The sequence below is a fragment of the Pituophis catenifer genome, unplaced genomic scaffold (genome assembly GCF_029215685.1).
Source record: "Pituophis catenifer annectens isolate HBS135680 unplaced genomic scaffold, rPitCat1.0.hap2 SCAF_1, whole genome shotgun sequence".
Classification (NCBI taxonomy): domain Eukaryota; kingdom Metazoa; phylum Chordata; class Lepidosauria; order Squamata; family Colubridae; genus Pituophis; species Pituophis catenifer.
Genome location: NW_027256881.1, coordinates 253,953,050 through 253,972,834, shown reverse-complemented (window position 1 = coordinate 253,972,834; position 19,785 = coordinate 253,953,050). Strand labels below are relative to the sequence as shown.

Sequence of the window (19,785 nt, the reverse complement as noted above, 5' to 3'; positions counted from 1 at the left end):
CATGATCCACTTGTCACAATTTTTAGTCTATATTGCAAATGGCTGAAAAAAGATAATTTATCTCTGTGGAGGGAAGACTTCTAGAGCAGAGGGTTTGCTTGTAAAAAATCTCAAATAAAATTCCTGATGTCTACATATTGGGTTAGGAAAGAGAGTGCTTCAATTCAGTGGATGTGATATGGTATCGATCTAATTGGGCCAGTAATTGGACCCTTATATTTCTAAACAAGATGATTGTTTAATCATTGTTTAATCTAGTTGATAACTAGATTATCATCTGCGTGCAGGTATTCATGAGATACCAACATTTAAAAATCATTGTATCTACAATTCGTTTTCTTATTGCAATACTAACCTGATTAATGAGCAAATAAAACATTTTAGCTTTTTAAAAATTTTGATAGGTATGTGCACATGTAGAAGCTGAAGTATACATAGAATATTAAGAGTTAAGGGGATAGTCAGAAGTTATGATTTCTGGCATTTAGTAACTATAAAGACTGCTCAATAAAAATGCCAGAATCTTTTTTATTTTTTGGTGGGTATTTGTTTAGATGTTCATAATCTTCCCATTACAACTATTTAAACACTTCAGGCTGGATTCAGATGGATAGTTTAGGAATGTTATCAGTCACCGGGTGATTTCCCTTTATAAGCATGAGTCTGGTATCCTGCTCCCTTTGTACTTTGTACCCAGTACTTAACTACTGTAGTTCTGGTTTTGTTTTGTTTTTAATTTGTTGACAGTGGCCTACCAGGGAGAAGACAGATTGCTGCTGAAAATGGATCACTGTCTTGTAGAGGTTTTTTTAAGAAGTTTTTTTCCTCACTATATCTTTGTGAGAACTGTTCTCAGATATAGAGAGCAGTATCTTTTTTAACTGCCCATCTGTATCAAATACTGAAATATTTTTTTACCAAATTGGTTTGTTTTTCATCCAGGAACTTTTATTCCAGAACAGTTTCATCCATGATTGTGGTGTTAAGTCTCTGTGTGTGTGTCTGTGTGTTTCTGTCTATGTGTGCGTGGTGGTAGATAGCTCATGTGTAGCTATAGATTGAAAAACGGGGTGAGAGAAGACTTTGGTATTGATATAAGCGGGCAAAATAAAGCAGAACTTTTTTAATGAACTGCATGAAATAGAGTAATATTATTAAGATCAAGTTGTCTGCTAACAATGACCTGTAAAATCTCACACAGAACTCCCAACTTTAGGTTGCAGCATCATAAATGGCTGAATGAGTTGAATTGCAGTTGATCCAGAAAAAAAATGGCTTGGTTGCCCAAGCAGACAGCATCACGGAAATAAGCATTTCAGAGTTAATGTTGAATAGAGACAAATACTTAATGCTTAATTACAAGGGGCCCTGGAAAGGTAGATGAAGGGGGCCCAGAGTTTCAGCTACTTCACTACTATTTGTTCCTCTTCCTTCAGAATTCTCTTCCAGGAAGCCTATGTATATGAATTTATTCAAATTAAATAAGATTTATTGTTGTACATTTTCCTTACAAATTATCACACTATTGCTGACATTAGTTGTGTAAATGGCATCTTAGGCAGATCATTCATACAATGGTGCACGGGAGAAAACTCCAGTACATTTGCACCAATCATTGGAATATGAAAAAGAAAAACATCCAGTGGATTTTGCAACCACCCTTGGGAATATATTACTTTCATAAGAGCTTAATTACTTTATTTTTTAAAATTGTGTTTAACGTGCAAGTTTGTGTTGTGTATTTCCAAAACATACAGATCATCAGAAATATTTTAAATGTGTTTATTTTCATATATGCACAAATGACCACAGACACTTTCATCCAAATTCATCTTATTTAAAAATGTTCCAAAACTCTAGAATGTTGTTGGAAAACTTGAACAAAACTTTTCAGCTCAATATTTTTTTAAAAAAAAGTTATATAATCAGCTATTTGTATACTACAGCATTAAAAAGATTTTGAGGCAAACCAGAGTTCATTTCTTCTCAGGGCCAAAATATTGATTGTGTTTGATGTGTACATTTGAAACATCTAAACCAGCGGTTCTCAACCTGGGGGTCGCGACCCCTTTGGGGGTCGAACGGCCACTTCACAGGGGTCGCCAAAGCCCTCTCTCGCCTCCCCCCCATGCCTTCACTCATCCTCACCCTCTGCCTCTGTTGGATCGCCCGGTTGCCGTTCGCTTACCCCGCCCACTCCCAATCTATTGCTGCCTCCGGAGTCCCAGCTGATGGCTAGAGGGAAAAAAAAACTTTAAATTCTTGCCGCGGGGCTTCAAAGAGCTAGCTGCAAAGAGGTAAATTCCTGGAGCAGATTTTTTTCCCTCTAGCTATGCTGAAAAAGTGAAATTGAAAGTAAGCAGGCTGCAACGTGACAAAATGAGGCAGAGAGATTTCTTTTTCTTTTTCCTCACCAAAAAAGGTAAGTGCAAAACTGCAAACAATGGGAAATTTAGGGCAAAAGAGGAGAGTTCCAAGATTTTAAAACACAAAAGAAAAAAAGCTCTATTTAACTAGGGAATTGTAATAATTGAGATACTATTAATTGGTTAAGTTGTGGTTCGGAGGAATATATGGGGGAAATTCTTTGGTTTATTATTATTGGTAAATATAATTAATTGATGTGTAAGAAATTGGATTGCATGGAAATAATTGGAATATTCATGTTCATATTGATTAATATACAAAAAAGATAGTTATATAACTAATTGATTTATATTAAAATGTTGAATTTGTATTAAACAACTGTATTACATAATTAACCAATGTGAGGATGGATATAAAAATAGATGACAATGCGAAGGGGTATAATATAGAATAGAAGGGAAAAATTGAATTTGATTAAGATTAGAGATGAGGATGAAGGGTAATATTGTTTTTTTAAAAAAATAGATGAGGAATAAATATGGTAAAAAGGAAATATAGAAATTGTAAATTTAATTGAAATGACTAAATACTGTGTTGGAAGAAATATCCTTCTGGGTTCTGCTCCAAGTGGGGAAAAAGACACTGGAAACATGGAGACTGCTTGGAAAGATGGTTTAATGGTGGACAGGATCACATGGCTTGATGGGGCCCATTGTGTTAGTTTCTGTTGCTATTGTGTTGCAAATGTCCTTTGACAAAGGATTGACTTTCTGCCTCTGGCCCATTAACAAAGGGTGGGGGGCAGGAAGGTGGGAGCTGCTTTGCCTGTAAAATATGCTTCTCCATTTCTCATCCAGGTAGGGAAATATAATATTCTGCCTTTTTAATATTTCCCAAAATATTTCATTCTTCTAGGAAAGGGGTGGGTGCTAACCTCCTACAACTGTTTAAATTTGTGAACCGGCCAAATACTCTGTTCAAAGAAAATACGTTGTATGTTTGTATGTGTGTTTCTAATTATTGCTATTTATTGCTATTTGTTCTCTTTTATTCTTTAAAGTTTAACAATTCATTCTTTATTTTAATATCTTAATATTTGTTTGGGGTTGGCTTTCTTCCCTTTCATCTTTTTTATTGTACAGCAATCTTTCTCCTCAAACCTACCACCTCTGTCTTTTCTTTCTTTCTTACTTTCTCTTCCCCCCCTCTTCTTCTTCTCCCTACTTCCTCTTTCTTTCTCTTTCTCCTCCTCTCTTCCTCCCTCTCTTACCTTCACTCCTACTCTAATTTCCCTTCCCTTCCTTCATCCCTCTCTATTGCTGTATCCTTTTATGCATATGGACTACTCAGAGGGCTGAAAAAGTTATTTTTGACTGGTCCTCGCACTTTTGACCAGTCCTCGAATTTACGACTGTCCTCACATTTTACGTTTTTTGCCCTATCTTATACCATGTTGAAGAGAAGCAGTTGTGAAATGAGTGACATGGTTGTTAAGAATGCTGCACGGGCATAAATGTGAGGATGGTCATAAGTGTGAGGACCAGTCAAAAGTGCGAGGACCTGTCAGAAATGACTTTTTTCAGCCCTCTGAGTAGTCCCTATACATATAGCCATGGCCACCCGGTCACGTGACCAGCTAGCCATGCCCACCCAGTCACATGACCTCCAAGCCACACCCACAAAATAAGCCACGCCCACAGAACCGGTAGTAAAAAAAATTAGAACCCACCCTTGGTTGGGGGTCACCACAACATGAGGAACTGTATTAAAGGGTCGCGGCATTAGGAAGGTTGAGAACCACTGATCTAAACTTTCTTGTTCATAGAAACTAAGTATTTATAAACAGCTAGCCGTGGACAGATATGAAATGTACATGTTGTTTTCTTTATTGGTTTCTGTACTGACTGCCTTACTTGCTAAAGATGCCTTCTATAATATAAAATATTACTATCATTATAAATAAAAATAATATAATTAAGCTGTTAGAGCAAAATGTTGGGATAGAATTATTGGGCTAATTCAGCAGAATGAAGAAAAGGACCTTTATGTGTTCCAAAGAGCATGAGTCTGTAAAACCATTGCACTAAATTATTGTTCTGATAACCTTATGAGAACAATATCCAATAATATCCATATCCAATAATATGTTAGGAACTGTGCTGGAAAGAACTGAGCAAATATGACCAAGATTCCTTCTTTTTAACTACTTATTGCACACAAAAAAACCCTTTCCTTATTTTGAACTTGCAGAATTGAGTACGATCAATAAAGATAGCTGTGCATTCAGCTTTGCCCATTCCCACCTCCAGAGAATCAGAATAGAACTGGAAGGGACCTTGGAGGTCTTCTAGTCCAGCTCCCTGCTCAAGCAGGAGATCCTATACCATTTCAGACAAGAGACTGTCCAGTCTCTTCTTAAAAATCTCCAGTGATGAAGCACCCACAACTTCTGAAGCTGTTCCATTGGTTAATTGTCCTCACTGTTAGGAAGTTTCTCCTCAATTCCAGATTGCTTCTCTCCTTGATTAAGTTGGGAAGAAATCTAAGGGCATTTGGCAATTACACACACAAGGCACTTACAGTAGAACCTATCACCTCTTTCCTGATTTGGATCAGTAAAAATTAGTGGAGAATTTCATTGACTATAATTGAAAAGAAAATCCCAGCATCTCTGATCAACATTAGCCAAGTTGGAAAAGAGATTAGCAAGAACTTGGCAGTCAGAATTTTTGGCAATAGTTAAGCAATAATTATTGGTTGTTCCCTCAATACTGTGTATTGATGCTCTGTTTTGTAAAGGAAATAGTGGATTAAAAATAAACTGTTGAAGTAAAAATATTTTCATCAATCTCCTATAAAAATATTGTCTGCATTAAAATTGCCGCTTCTGGATGATTGCAGTGCTTACCCTACTACAGAACAAATCCCTACCAATAAAAAAATGAATGGTATTAAAGCCACTAGCAAATTGTAGGAAACCTGGACTCAAAAGGAACTGATGAAAAGAGCCAAAGGAAAAAGTCCACCAGCAGAAAGTCATTCTGGGGGTGGGTGGGGCAGGGGTGATATCTTGACCTCTCAATAGTGGACAGGTAATAGAATCTATTTTACATGTTCAATTGTATGAAAGCAATGTTTTTGAATCTGCTTCCTGAAGAGTGACAAAAAGCTTATTTTAATAATGATCAAGTAAAATGATGACAAAGTTTAAGTACGCAGGTTTTTTTCTTGAAGTGATTTACAATGCATATACAGTATATATTTTTAAAAGCTTATTGGGTGGAAAGATTTATAAACAAGAACACCAATGCCCCCCCCCCCGAACAATTTTTAGATGGTCCAGTGAATAGCTTCTGACTCTCTGGGCTATGGCAGATTTGACAGGAAATGACCCTAGCCTGGGAAATATCTGTTAAAACAGATGTAAGTGATATGTTGATATGTTAGGTGGTCTTTTTTGGGTTGTTGCCACTGCTTCTCGGTGTCAGAACAAAGGTGTTTATTAGCTCTTGAAGTTTTCAGATGTTCTAAGTTCACACGGTGTCTAATCTGCTGTTATACTGGAAATTTATCAGGAGAATTCTGTAACGAAAAGTCACATGAGCTTTTCTTTATAACCAATTCCATTGTATGACCTCCCTTTTTCACTTTATTACAGTTACCCAGGACTGCTAGTGGTACCCCAGTGCATACAGGACAGCAGCCTGCAGAGAGTAGCTCGCTGCTATCGGCACAATCGCTTGCCAGTAGTATGTTGGAAAAACTCAAAAACAAGTACATTCCTGTTTCGAGCTGGTGGTTTCCATGGGAAAGGAGTTGTTGGCCTTTTCAAATCACAAAATACACAAACCTCAGGTGAGGTTATGTTTTGTATGAATTATCTCGTAGAATGGGAAGGTGTTTATATCATCAATTGTTATTACATTGCATCAGTCTTTACAAATACTTTAGGTCTTTCTAAAAAAGTTAATACTTTCTCCAAACAAGTGCCTCCAGATGTTCTGGATTTAACCTTTACACAGGCAAAATACAGTGTTATTTAAAATGCACTTGGAGGGAAGTGGAATGGGGAAAATTATCTCAATGTATCATGTATCATGGAACCTACATCTAATAAATGCAAAATTACCATGGTTCTATCTTGTTATCACTTTTAGGGAATAAGAGAAAAATGTTTAACGTTTTAACTTATTTTTAAAGCTTTATGCCTGTTCTGCTCTGCTATGTAAACAGAAGAAATGTTGCTTAGCTAAATCCATAGTATCATTCATAGACTGTTTCTCAGTGGTGGGATTCAAGTAATTTAATAACCGGTTCCCTGCCCTAATGATTTCTTCCAACAACCAGTTTGCCAAACTGCTCAGAAAGTTAACAACCGGTTCTCCCAAAGTGGTGCGAACTGGCTGAATCCCACCATTGCTGTTTCTTACTCATTAGGGTATGACACTCCCCTGAATAACCCCCACGCCCCCCACAAATGTGACCATTTGCTAGGCAGTGAACTAAAATGAAAATCAGTATTTATTGTATGAGGTAAGAGTGGAAATATGGTTTATTATATGCTTTGGTAACCAATTAGTATTATTAGCTTGCTTGAAAAAACTTGCCCTATGGAATTTTTGAAGAAGATAATAAAAAAGAAATGAATAGTTATGTGCAAGTTACATAAGCCATGAATCATTCAAGAATTTAAGATGTGAATAGATTTTAATTGCTTAAATATTTCCAGCATAATCCTGGGAATACTATACTGCTTTGTATGAGTTTGTGCTTTGAATGTATCCACACAATAAAAGAAAATTCTTCGATGTCAGTAATCTACAAATAATTGCTCTGCAGCTTTTGTTGGTATGTCTATATAGGTACTTTCAAGTGTTTAAGTGCAAGAATTGAGCAATTGGAAAGAAAAGGTATCACCAAGGATTTTGGATTTGCCCCAAGAACAAACCATCCCCAAAGTTATTGTTTGCCTAAGCCAAACTATATACAAACAGAGACTGTTCTTTCTTGTCATCATTTTGTTTGGGGCAAAAATAGGTACAAGGCTCAGAAACTAAGAAAAAGATTGGAGAGGAATAGGAGTGCAGGATGAAATCGAAAAAGTAGTAAAAGTGAATAATATAGGGAAAAAGCGAGGGAGAAAATGCTGAATTGAAATAAGGATTAAAAGAAGTAGTAGTCAATATCTAAACAGGCAATGGCGAATGTTAAAGGAAGAATAGAATAGAATAGAATAGAATAGAATAGAATAGAATAGAATAGAATAGAATAGAATAGAATAGAATAGAATTCTTTATTGGCCAAGTGTGATTGGACACACAAGGAATTTGTCTTGGTGCACACACTCTTGGAGTACATGAAAGAAAAGATACATTCGTCAAGGATCATAAGGTACAACACTTTATGATAGTCATAGGGAAACAGTCAATATTAGTCTTAAGAATACCAGCAACAAGGTTACAGTCATACAGTCATAAGTGGGAGGAGATGGGTGATAGGAATGATGAGAAGATTAATAGTAATGCAGACTTAGTAACTAGTTTGACAGTGTTGAGGGAATTATTTGTTTAGCAGAGTGATGGCGTTTGGGGGAAAAATGTTCTTTAAAAACCTTTATTAGTTATCTTTTTAGGCATTATTTGCCATGTTCAGGTTCCCTGGATGTTTGCACCTCTGTTGAGATGTGGCCATTTACTTATTGAATTTGCTGCACAGTTTCAGGTATATTTTGAAAATGATTAGGCAGTGCTTCAAGTGTCATATGAGTCTTAAATCCGCTCTGCTTTTCAATAAAGTGTTCCTTTTTTTTTCAGGCTTCTTCATAAGTCTGAAGAAAAGGTGTGGTTTCTTTGTAAGTTAATTTAATCAGTTCAATGAAACAGTTGCATCTTTTTTTTCAGGCTTGTGCAAAAGCCCTCCAAAAATGAGTTTCTTTAATAAACAGCAGAGTGGTGCTATGCTTCCATGAGTCCGAAGTATTTCTTCTGAATCTTTTTCAGAGCATGCATTGCACAGTTCTGTTATTCATGCTCATATGAGTAGACCAGTGGGAGAACAATATATGGAAGAGCAGAAAATGCTTGTATATCCACAAACAATATTATACTGTACCTACTGAAATAGTAAAGGTATCTTCATAAGGATATTTTAGAAGCAGCTCTTCATTAATACAGTAGTTATGTTTTGATTTCATCTGCAAACAGAACATTAAAATTGCCTCATATTACTTTCACAGTGATAGATGGTTGTATGTCTTATCCATGTTGGGAGGTATGACATTATATTGTATTTATATTTATTCAATTTTATTTTTAATTTGAATAATTATATTTATTTTATCTGCCCATAATCAAAAGAGCAGATTTAAACACATCAATTGGATGCTGTTTTCATTTCAGAGAAGTGAAATGGGTTGTACAAATCAAGGGTATAATCTGTTTCCTGCATTTGTTTGCATAGCTCCTACATCACTTGAATCATCAAGCAGCATAGAACAAGAAAAATACCTTCAAGCCTTACTGAATGCGATTTCTGTCCATTGCAAATTGAATGGCAATAATACTCTTACCATCAGACCAGCAATTGCTTTATCTCCAGGTAATATGATCCTTTTGGATAGCTTGGTTAAAATCCAACATTTAAACAGAAAATGTTATGTTTATAATGAACTTTCTTCTAATTCGATTTTCACATTATAATCTATCATTGCCTTAATAAATCATTGCCTAGATAGCTGATTTGTCTCTGGAATTTTTGCAAGTATACTTTTCATATAAATGGCAGTATATAAAGGTAAAGTACTTTGAACTGAAGTAAAATTGCTAGCTAGTGAGATTCTGTGCCACATACGTGAACAAATGTACAGGACTTTAGATCTATTATAAATTTACAAGCAATTTGAAATGCTTAACATAGCTGTATCAGCATACATATAAATATATCTTGAAGGCAAAAGGTTAAAATGTGATATGCTTTTTGCAGAATAGGTCTGGATAAAGCCATTAAGAAATGCATTAATATTCTATTTCAGTTGTCATGTGATGAAACCTGTAGGGTTCAAACAAAGGTAACGCTGCTGTTTTAAATACAGGAGCATGCAACTTGCCAAGTTTGTCCATTTGGCTTAATCAGTTGGTGAAATCAATTGTATCTAAATTCTGGCTTTTTCATAACATAACCCCGTCACCAATTGTGCATGCTTTGCTTCATTTGTTGTTAAATACTTCGATTGTGTTAGCCATGCCTAACTTCCTGTGATGCTGCAAATGTATACTTGCTATTTCTAATTATGTGCAATGTCTCTTAAATGTGGGAAAGTGGCAGTAGTTAGGTAAATGAACCATTAAAAGAATATTTCTATATATGTGTCACTTTTGTTTTCAAATATAGGGTTCAAGTTAGGGTAATATATAGGCAATGTGTCAACTTGAATGATATTCTACTTTTAATCTCTCCATTCTTTTTGACTGACTTTAGGCACTGAAAGGAGGGCTTCAAGAATGTCTACTGTGTTTAAGCAGGTAGTGCCAGGACATTTGGATGTAAATCTATCCAATAGCTTTGCTCGAGGAGGTTAGTAAGACTAGTTCAAAGCCTACCCATGGATGTAAGGGTGATTCTTGCATTTTGCCTCACTTGATTGCATTATACACACATGAATTATAACTTTTTATTAAAATTGCCTGGTCTGCATATCAATACAAGAGTATGCATTTTGAAATAAAGATTGCACATGCAAATGACTATGCATGTAGTTCTTGGCATTTGGGGTTGGGGGTATTTTGCATTAGCAGTAAGGACTGGTAACAATTATGTTTTCTAGATTTCAGCTGTGGACATTTTATCAGATGGGAGATGCCATCAACAGCATATTTTAGGTGGAATGCTAGGTGGGCCACCTATCATAACATTTACTCATATATTACTTACACATTCAATATTTGACCACATGCACAGAATATGAAACTACATATGGAGCACCAGGACAGTGTTTTCATAGAATAGAATAGCCATGGCTTCCAGCAGCTGTTCTTTTCTACACATTCACAAATGTGGATCATTAAAGTAATAAATTTTAATTACCTGTAAAACTCAATTATTCAATCAAGATGTTTAATACTGAAACACCTTTCATGTAAAGATATTAATACTATATATTGAAATGAGAATGTCTACCCACAGCAGAATTATTAAATATAATAAAATATTATAACTGAGCATTGCTTTTAAACATCAGTTTGTTGTACTGATTGCACAGCCACTGCAGATTCTTACACAGCTGAGGTGTATGTAATCAACCCTTCATTTTAGTAAAATAATAGGATACTCTGTCCCTAATGATGCCCTTCAAATTGCAGGAATATGCTTTTTTTAAAAAAAAGTAATGTGATAATGTAAAATGACCAGGATTTGACTGGGGAAAAGATATAATTCAACTGATATATTCACTATAGATGATAATGTTTTAATAATGAATAGATTAGAAACTAATGGAAGAGGTTCTTTTAAAATACAATAAAGCCTTTATTGTTACAATATTGTAAAATTATGTAGTTTATCGTGTGGTAGATCAAAAGTGACAAGAGACAATAGGCTTATGAAAAAAGTTTTACTTGTTAAGACTGACACTTGAAGAACAAAATGCCTCCAAAATTAGAGTTGTTAGAATTAAACTGAATCAAAATTATCAGTGTTTCACAAATCACATCTGGCTACTCTTTCATTGTGGATTTAGAAAGCAATAGCTGTTTGTTGTTGTTGTTGCTATTGATAGGAGTTAAAATTATTTGCTCATCTACTGCAGCTCACCTAGAGATCTGCCAGTAGATATCAGTCTGCTTTTTTTTTTTTTTTACTATCCTTAATATAACAAATTAGGGACAGTGCTGAATTTGGAAGTCAAATTTATTTAATTTGGGATAGATGAGGTATAATGCTGTGGATTGGCTATAGCAGTAGAATCAGCCTGAGAAGGATTATGTCTACTAATAGAGTAGAATAATTGAGTAGACATGTTAGCACTAACTTCTAGCAAGACCAGTCATTGTATTGGTTAGAATGCCTATGACAGCATGTAAGAGATTCATACGCATTGTATTGGAAGAATGTAGTTGCCAAAGTCACCAAAAGCTTCCTTAGATTTATTCTGTAAGCAGTCCAGAAAATATTTAGGCTTCCCCTAAAACTAAATCTAGGAAAGCAATAACTTTCCTTCTATATAATTACATAATTTCTCTTCCAGTCATTGCTCTCATAAAATCTTGATATAATAATGAAACATGCTAGGGATAAAAACAAAATATATTCATTTTTTTTCTTCTTTTACATGACAATTTACCTCCATAATGCAAGGAGTACCAAAAAGAAGCTCTTTACTGTAACGGTAACTGTGAATTCAGTTGTATTTAATTTAGAACTTTCGTGGCAACATTTTTGTATTTTGGGATGAAATATCTTTTCAAAACATTCATTATAGTATTAATATTTATTTGTTATCTTACTTTCAGAAGAATAGGTATATTAACTGACTGTATAATGTAGATTTCATATAAAAGCACTCAATTTCTTGGAAATCTCAAGGAAAAAAATCAAAACCATAAGCAAGGAAGCTGTATTTAGAGTGATTACAACTATGAGTATAATTAAGTTCAATTAAATGCTAAGTGAATATTCTTGAATGATGTAATATGTATGTCAATTGGTTCCAATTGCCAGTAGATGAATGGAAGGTAGCCATTTTTTAATATGTTCCCTGTCTTGATTATAAAGAATACAAAAATAGAAGAAAACTGCCTTAGTTCGCGGAAACATCATACTGAAGTACATTCTTGGTCAGTTATAAACACTGTCTTTATTTTTTAACATAAAGTCAATATTTAAAAGAGAAGAATTGTGCCACCCATCCTTATGAATCTATTATTAATAAGGGAGTTAGATTGCGAAGTTTATGTGAACAAATGATTGTATTTAAGAATACAGTACAAATAGCTAGAAATAAAGTCTTTAGCTTAGGTTTGAATTACAGGGTACTTAATCAACTGTATGAATAAGGTTTAACATTCAGGTTAACTTTCAGCCACCTAAATATTTATTAAATTGTAAGATTAGTTGAATAAAATGTTTAAAAAAGAATGACATTCCTTGTTTCTCTCAAATTATTTAATGCTTTTTTCTTCAGAAAAATTTAAAATCAAAGCTAAAATGCTTTTCCTTAAGAATCAAAAGTCATTTCAGTGAGTTTCTATTTAAATATACAACTCCTTTATACAGAATGATTTAATAAGCTTAATACCATAATAGGACTAGATGTTATGTTTAATAGTCAATGTACTAGTGTTATACAATAGACCAAAATTTTGCATGTTAATAATTTGATTGCACAAACACATGCTTTGCATGGTGCTTGAAATTAAGAGATACAGAGATAAATTTGTTTGGTCTTTCACCCTGCACTGATTTTATTCTTCTACCAATAAAAATAAATAATAGTGATAAATTGTGAATTTTGAAACATTTTTCCAGAATTTTTTTTTTCATAGTGGATACTCTTCCAATTGGTATAATTCACTGTCACATGGCTGTTATGCAGGTCTACAGTACCCATAAATGTTATCCTATATTACAGCTGATCTACATTTTTCTCCTTGCAGCTTGATTTAGAGATTGAATCCTTGATGCTAGCTGTTAAAATTCAAATGTTACAAGCAATTGTTTTCATCATAATCAAAGCAGTAGAAATATAGAAGTAATCTTTCTTTTTTTTCTGTTCAATATGTTGTGGCTGCTTTATTGCAATGTCTGCCCCATTCCTTTTCCTTTTCCTTTTCCTCCTGTCCTTAACTGATAACTGCCAGTGGTTGGGTACAGAGATAAATGTTTCCAACAAATTCCAAATTAGAAAGAATCTAAATTTTCTCATCTCTTTTATGATGTGTATCAATGCACCATAATGAAACTAGGTTGGTTTGATTAGGCATGAAATATAATTGCCAGGCCATGTTCTTGCTATAATATACTATGGAGTGATTCATAGACCCATAAGCATTATCTTTATTGCAAAAAGGACAGAATTATGCTCAGATCACTTACCAAAAACTAAACCATGAAGAAATTTTGTTACACAAGTACTCTTGCTCACATAAATATTGATGGTTATTAAAAAGGGAATAAATGTCTAGATTATAAAATAAAATAGTGCATATATCCATTTGCTTGCTTTAAGTATTATCTTATGATCGCAAGAGATTTGAAAGTTTATATGTCCTTTAATCACTGTAACCCACCACTGGCTAATGTGGTAATCTGCATGTGCTTTTCAATCTGCTATCATCGCTTTTTATGTAGTGCAAGGTATAATCAAGCCCTGTTTTAATAATGGCAAAAGGGGAATTTTTAGAAAAATGATACAACATGATCGTTTTGTCAGCTAATGCTCTGGGTTTTGAATGGCAACTGATTGTTTAATTATTTATTAGTAATAATAAAGATTGCATACCGTTTTCTTTATTTCAGAGATTACTTTAAATAATAGTTTACCACCTTCAGTTTCATCACTAAAAGTCAGTAGGCTGGCTTTGTATGTAGGTGGGACAATTTCTATCAGCAATATTTGTGTGGCAACACTTCATTACTTTTTAATCATATCACTTGCTATTGTACAGTTTCTCAGTAATAATATCAGTTGATCTGGAATTCTCAGCTGCATTATTAATGGTTGTTAATAAATCCATAGAGAGCAATGACCCTCAGACCAAACATGACTTATATTTTAATACACTTGTTGTTCTCAAAGAGTGTGTTACTTCATATGACAGTTTTCTAGGGCCAGAAGAGCTGAAGAACCGTTGGTGGGAAACAGAATTTGCTTGTCTCTATTACATGTAATGTCCATCTACACTGTAATGGTAGTATATTTCTGGCATCAGCTAGATTGCTCAGATCACATGATTAATTTCAGTCTCAGTGCATAAGGAATAAGAAATCACATGCCCCAGTTCAATGTACTAATGTTAGTAGTAATACAGGAAGTGGTTTTGTAATGGCATATATGCCAACAGCATCGTATTAATTAGTAACTGCTTTTTCCTATTCTCTAATCCCAATGCAAATTAATGCACCTCACTTAAAAGAGGCTCACACTGTTTCTAGGTAATGTGGTTACACAATGTCAATAGCTAGCTGAAGATACAGAAAAGTAGCTTTATAAAGTATTAAACATGAGGTGATTTGAATGTGATTATTATGGTAAATCATGGTTATCAATTCAGAGCAGGTTACATTAAACATGTGTTTAATGTAACTGATTATAATAGCAGTGCAAATGTGTTTCAGAGTAATATATACGTAGGACATTTGCAACTGCCCAGAGTCATTGGGAGGCAGCATATAAATTTAATTTAAAAAGCTCATGTATGTGAAAATACAAAATATTTCATAACATTTTTAATTTTTATGAAGGTGTGTGGGCCAGTCTTCGTTCTAGTGGTCGATTTATCAGCACTCAGATGCCATTCCTTGATGTGGGTGCAAGATTAGCTGGAAAAGATGGTTCACCTTCATTTACCAGCAGCAGTGCCTACTTGCAAAGCCGACTCCTCAAGCGACAAGCTGCTCTTTACATATTTGGAGAAAAATCTCAACTCAGAGTATGTCTGTTTTCCATATACTTCTAGGCTTTGGGTGGAATAATATTACAACTTATTTATAACTGGAATGCAACACAGCAGTGAACTGTGCACATTGGAATGCTCTTGGTTTCAATAAGTCTTAAATCTCACAGTTGTGCTGGACTGCAGGATCTCAGCTGAAATAGCATAGGCACAGGGATTCTGTCAAGTCTTTCAAGAGATACTCAATGCGTTATTAGAAGCAGCAAAATCAGAAAGAAAGGGAGCTGAAAGCCGCTAAGAAGCATCCTGAAAAACCTTCCTAAAGGCCTAAAATGGTATCACCGAAACTAGTCAATCCAGTTTTGAGGTACTGGAGAATACATGAATGGAATGCTGCAAGTTTCATGTGGCTCGGCGAACTCAGGTTGCCCATCCCTGCATTAGAATATAATGTGTGCAGAGCTGCCCCCCACTACACAGTGACCACTGAGAACAATGCATTGAACTTGATACCTGGAGCCTAACAATGTAATTTCATTATTAGTTTTAATTATTAGTTTAATTCTGTTAAAATTAAAGGCTATTTGTCACAGTCCATTCTTTTCTGTGTGATGGATTTTGAGTATTCACCCATATTCGGGCATACCTAATAAACAAATACAATTTTTACATATGATTGGAAAATCTGAATATGATTGTATTTACTTACCGTATTTTTCGGAGTATAAGACGCACCAGAGTATAAGACGCATCTACCTTTTTTGGTGAGGAAAACAAGAAAAAGAAATCTCCCTCTACCTCTGCCTCTGCCTCTGAGCAATTTTGTCTCGTTGCAGCAAACAGCCTGCTTTACTTTCATTTTCGTTTTCAGCATAGCTTGATTAGCACAAGGGGGAAAAAAATCTGCTCCAGCAATTTACCTCTTTGCAGCAAGCAGCAGAGCCCTGCGCAAAACAGCTGAGAGCAAATCAGCTGAGAGTCAGGAGGCCGATCCAATCAACTTGTGCTAATTAGGCTGTGCTGAAGCTGAAAGGAGTTGTTTTTTCTTGCTGTTTGCTTGCAAGGAGGTAACTGCTGCGAGGCAGAGGCCAAAGGATGGGGGCCAGTGGGTGGGTGGGGCTACATTCAGTGTATAAGACACACCTAAATTTTCACCCCCTTTTAGGGGGGAAAAAGGTGCGTCTTATACTCCAAAAAATACGGTATTCTTGTTCAGTGATGTATTTAATATATTTCATTTAACATATTTCATAATAGCATTTCAGTGATTTTCATAAGGAAGCTTATGACACAAAATGGTAGATTCAATACCAAATTTAAAAAGTACCTTATATCATTGTTAAATAAGCCAAGTAAATTACAGTCAAATGTATAACAGTTGGCTCGAGACTCATGAGTTAATTAGGGCATCTGTCGGAACTTTGACAAACAGCAACAAATGCCATAAAACTTTTTTAAATTGATATCTAGTGGTGATTTTAAAGCACTGGTTGATTTTCTCCCAATCAACAGATTTCGATCCAAACCATATCAATTATATATAATATTAACAGTATGCATAGCAAAATGGCCCTGCCACATTTATAGTGGTGTCCCAACAAAGTAACATAAATTGAGGAATTCAGAACCTCTCAAATCTAAATAGCACTTTTATGTTCAGTAACATTAACTCCTAGTATCCAAAGCCCCTTTCCTAGACTATCGGAAAAAAGGGAAGTCCAAAAATGTGGATTTTTCATTATCATTTTTCATATTATTCTAATTAGATTCCAGGAGAGAGAAAAGTCAGGGTCTGCATTAGATTGATTTTGTAATTTTGATACAAGGATCTGCATAATACTAAAAAAAAGCTGTACTGTCATCACATTACAGCAAAATAGATCAAAAAGAGAGTTGTGGGTTGTGAGGTCATTTGAGTTTTGCAGCCAAAAATCAAATACAAAGAAAGTTATGTAAGATACATACTATAGCTAGTAATGCCATGTCATTTCAGGTCTCAGAAAAAATATTAAGTTCTTCCAAAAAAATGGGGTAATAAATAGTTTAATAATAGTTTAAGTGTATGTTAAAACAAATAGCATAAATAAATGCCTTCTTTGTCCACAGGGCTTCAAACTTGATTTTGCTTTAAATTGTGAATTTGTTCCAGTTGAATTCAGTGACATCCGGCAAGTGAAAACTAGTTTTAAAAGACTCATGAGTGCTTGTGTTCCCAGCAATATTCCAGCAGATTCTGAAATAACATTCCTTAAAGCTCTTGGAGAGTCTGAATGGTTCCCTCAGGTAAAGTGATATGGGGCAATCATAAATGTTTGTGATTTCTGAGGAGAAACCAAGGCTATTTTGATTCTGTAAAAAAAAAAATTTTTTTTTGTGCATTAAATAAAATCTGTATTTTTATGGAGACAAATAAACATCAATCAGTGAATATTTATATTATGGCAAAATGGATTTAACCACTGAGATACTCACTTAATCACAATCAGCCATTAAAATGTTGCATTTGGCTATAATAATTTAAATCTACTCTTGAAGTCAATTTCCATTTTCTGCTTTTAACAAAAGAAATTCAGTTTAAGAAACTATTACCATAGATTCTCCCATAGTAAATGTCTCATCACTATATTATTGTCTAAGTCAGCTACATGGCACAGGTATATTGAAACTAAATAGAGTGTCTTTCTTGATAATGATTTGTATCTAAATATTTTAAGGTGGTTTTATATCCAATGTAGGTTACAAGATAATTAGACACTCATTTATTTTTTAAAGGAGATTTTATTTATTTATTTATTTATTATCAAATTTATAGACCGCCCTTCTCCCGAAAGACTCAGGGCGGTGTACAGCCAAAGTAAAAAACATAAATACAAATATTAAAAATGATTTAAAAAGATATATATAAATTTGGCCCCAAAATTAAAAAGCAGTAACAAAACATATTAAAAACATTTAACATTTAAATGCAATGAATTGTATTGTGGTGTTTAATCCCTAGAGTCTATATAATTATATCATGTTTTGTAACAAAAGCTTTTGTAAAACATATAACATGCTACAATATAGTTTGAGAGCCAATTGGCTTGAAAAATTTATGACTGAATTATATATCAAAAGAGAATAGCACCTGGCTAATTCTGGTTGCTCTCAGAAAAACTAAAGTGCCAAATCTGGTTAATACATAAATGAAAGACCATCAGAAAATTGAAATTGTAAAACTAGACTTGTAAGATTTTAAAAAAATCCTGAAAGAAGGCATTGATCAGCCATTTGTATATTATTGCCAAGAAAACAATATAAATGTGTCCATTAAATCTTCAGTCTTAAGGTAAACTTTAACTAAAGCATTTGATCCATAAATCTCCTTTATGGTTCAGTGTAAGGGTACCCATATTATGCTCTGTAAGCATTTTCATTTAATAGAAAAAAAGATGTTCCCTCTGTAGTCATGAGGCCTAGAACTACTAATTCAGATATGGGTCCAAATGAGGGGGAAAATCACACTGTACTTAATTCTTCATTTTGTTCTTTTTGTTTTAAACTTTATAATCTATTAATTCAATAAGAGTTGATTCAAACTGAGTATCTAATATTTTCAGTAGTTTTAATAAAACAGATTTTATTAGTCATTGTATAAACTATCATTCATTTTACTAACCTGTTTCCTTTATGTTTTGTATAGCTTCACAGAGTAATACAGTTGGGTATTGTCATATCAGAGTTACTTGAAAATGGTTCTTCAGTTTTAGTTTGTCTGGAAGATGGCTGGGACATCACAGTACAGGTCAGTTATTATGACTTGCATGTATAGCAGGCAAAATGAGAGAGACTGGAGTATATTTGGACAGGGGATGTAATATGAAGCAGAAGTTAATAAAAATTCCTTTTGCTGCTGCTGAGAAAAGCTTTCCATTAGTAAAGGGAGCCAGTCCCCTCTAGTGGGAGTGGGTTAGCTTGATCAAAATGTTTTATATTTAAAGCTCAATTATACCCTGAAACCATTCTGAGAATACACAAAATAGAAAGTAATGCATTTCATTTAAAACCCATCATTCAAAAGAATATCCTGTGAACACTTTTCTAGAGAATTTTAGCTTCATCTCTAAAATGCATTGCTCCTCTTCACAAACTGAAGTACAGTTTCCACAGTTGTTTTAAATAGGATGTAATAAGGCCCAGAAAAAAAGCAATCTCTCTCATACCTTCTTATCTGCAAATATTCTTCGCATATAATTCTATTAAAGATGATTTTCTGATGAAAAACTGGAGGTAAGAAATTGTTACCCTGTGGATCACACAAACAAAATTAATATGATTGTACTATGTTCAAATATAAGCTTAAAATTTGTTTCATCTTTAAATTGAAAGTTTCCAGATTTCCATAAAAATTTTGTATATATTGTAATTCAACCCTGGATTAACCATTAAGCAAAAAAAGCATGTGCTTAGGACACCAAGAGAAAGAGGGCACCACAAAAGATTTTCCTGTAGCTACCAGGCCCTTAAATCTTTCACTACAGTACTCAACTTTAGCCAGACTTTTTGTAATTGTCCTTATGTGCCATAATGTGCATTGCTAAAAAAAAAACATATATATTTGGCATGGTAATTGACTACAGTTTAAAAGTTTTATCTGAAGGTGTTATCACATTTGTCATGGTGTGAGAGTTTTGCTTTACAGCCCTCTCTAAGCATTTTACAGAGTCAGCATATGGCCCCCAACAATCTGGGTCCTCATTTTACCCACCTTGGAAGGATGGAAGGCTGAATCAACCTTGAGCCTGGTGAGATTCGATCCGCCAAACTGCTG

At 34.3% G+C, this 19,785-nt stretch overlaps 1 protein-coding gene across 1 annotated transcript in view; it reads left to right on the top strand.

The window, feature by feature from the left end:
* Positions 1-19,785, top strand: part of SBF2 (SET binding factor 2) — a 216,467-nt gene that overhangs the window by 175,200 nt on the left and 21,482 nt on the right. Inside the window, exons 27-32 of the mRNA XM_070934061.1 lie at positions 6,026-6,222; positions 8,827-8,964; positions 9,844-9,939; positions 14,824-15,011; positions 17,082-17,258; positions 18,658-18,759. Of these exons, the coding sequence (XP_070790162.1) occupies positions 6,026-6,222; positions 8,827-8,964; positions 9,844-9,939; positions 14,824-15,011; positions 17,082-17,258; positions 18,658-18,759 (898 nt within the window). The remainder of the gene's footprint in view (positions 1-6,025; positions 6,223-8,826; positions 8,965-9,843; positions 9,940-14,823; positions 15,012-17,081; positions 17,259-18,657; positions 18,760-19,785) is intronic.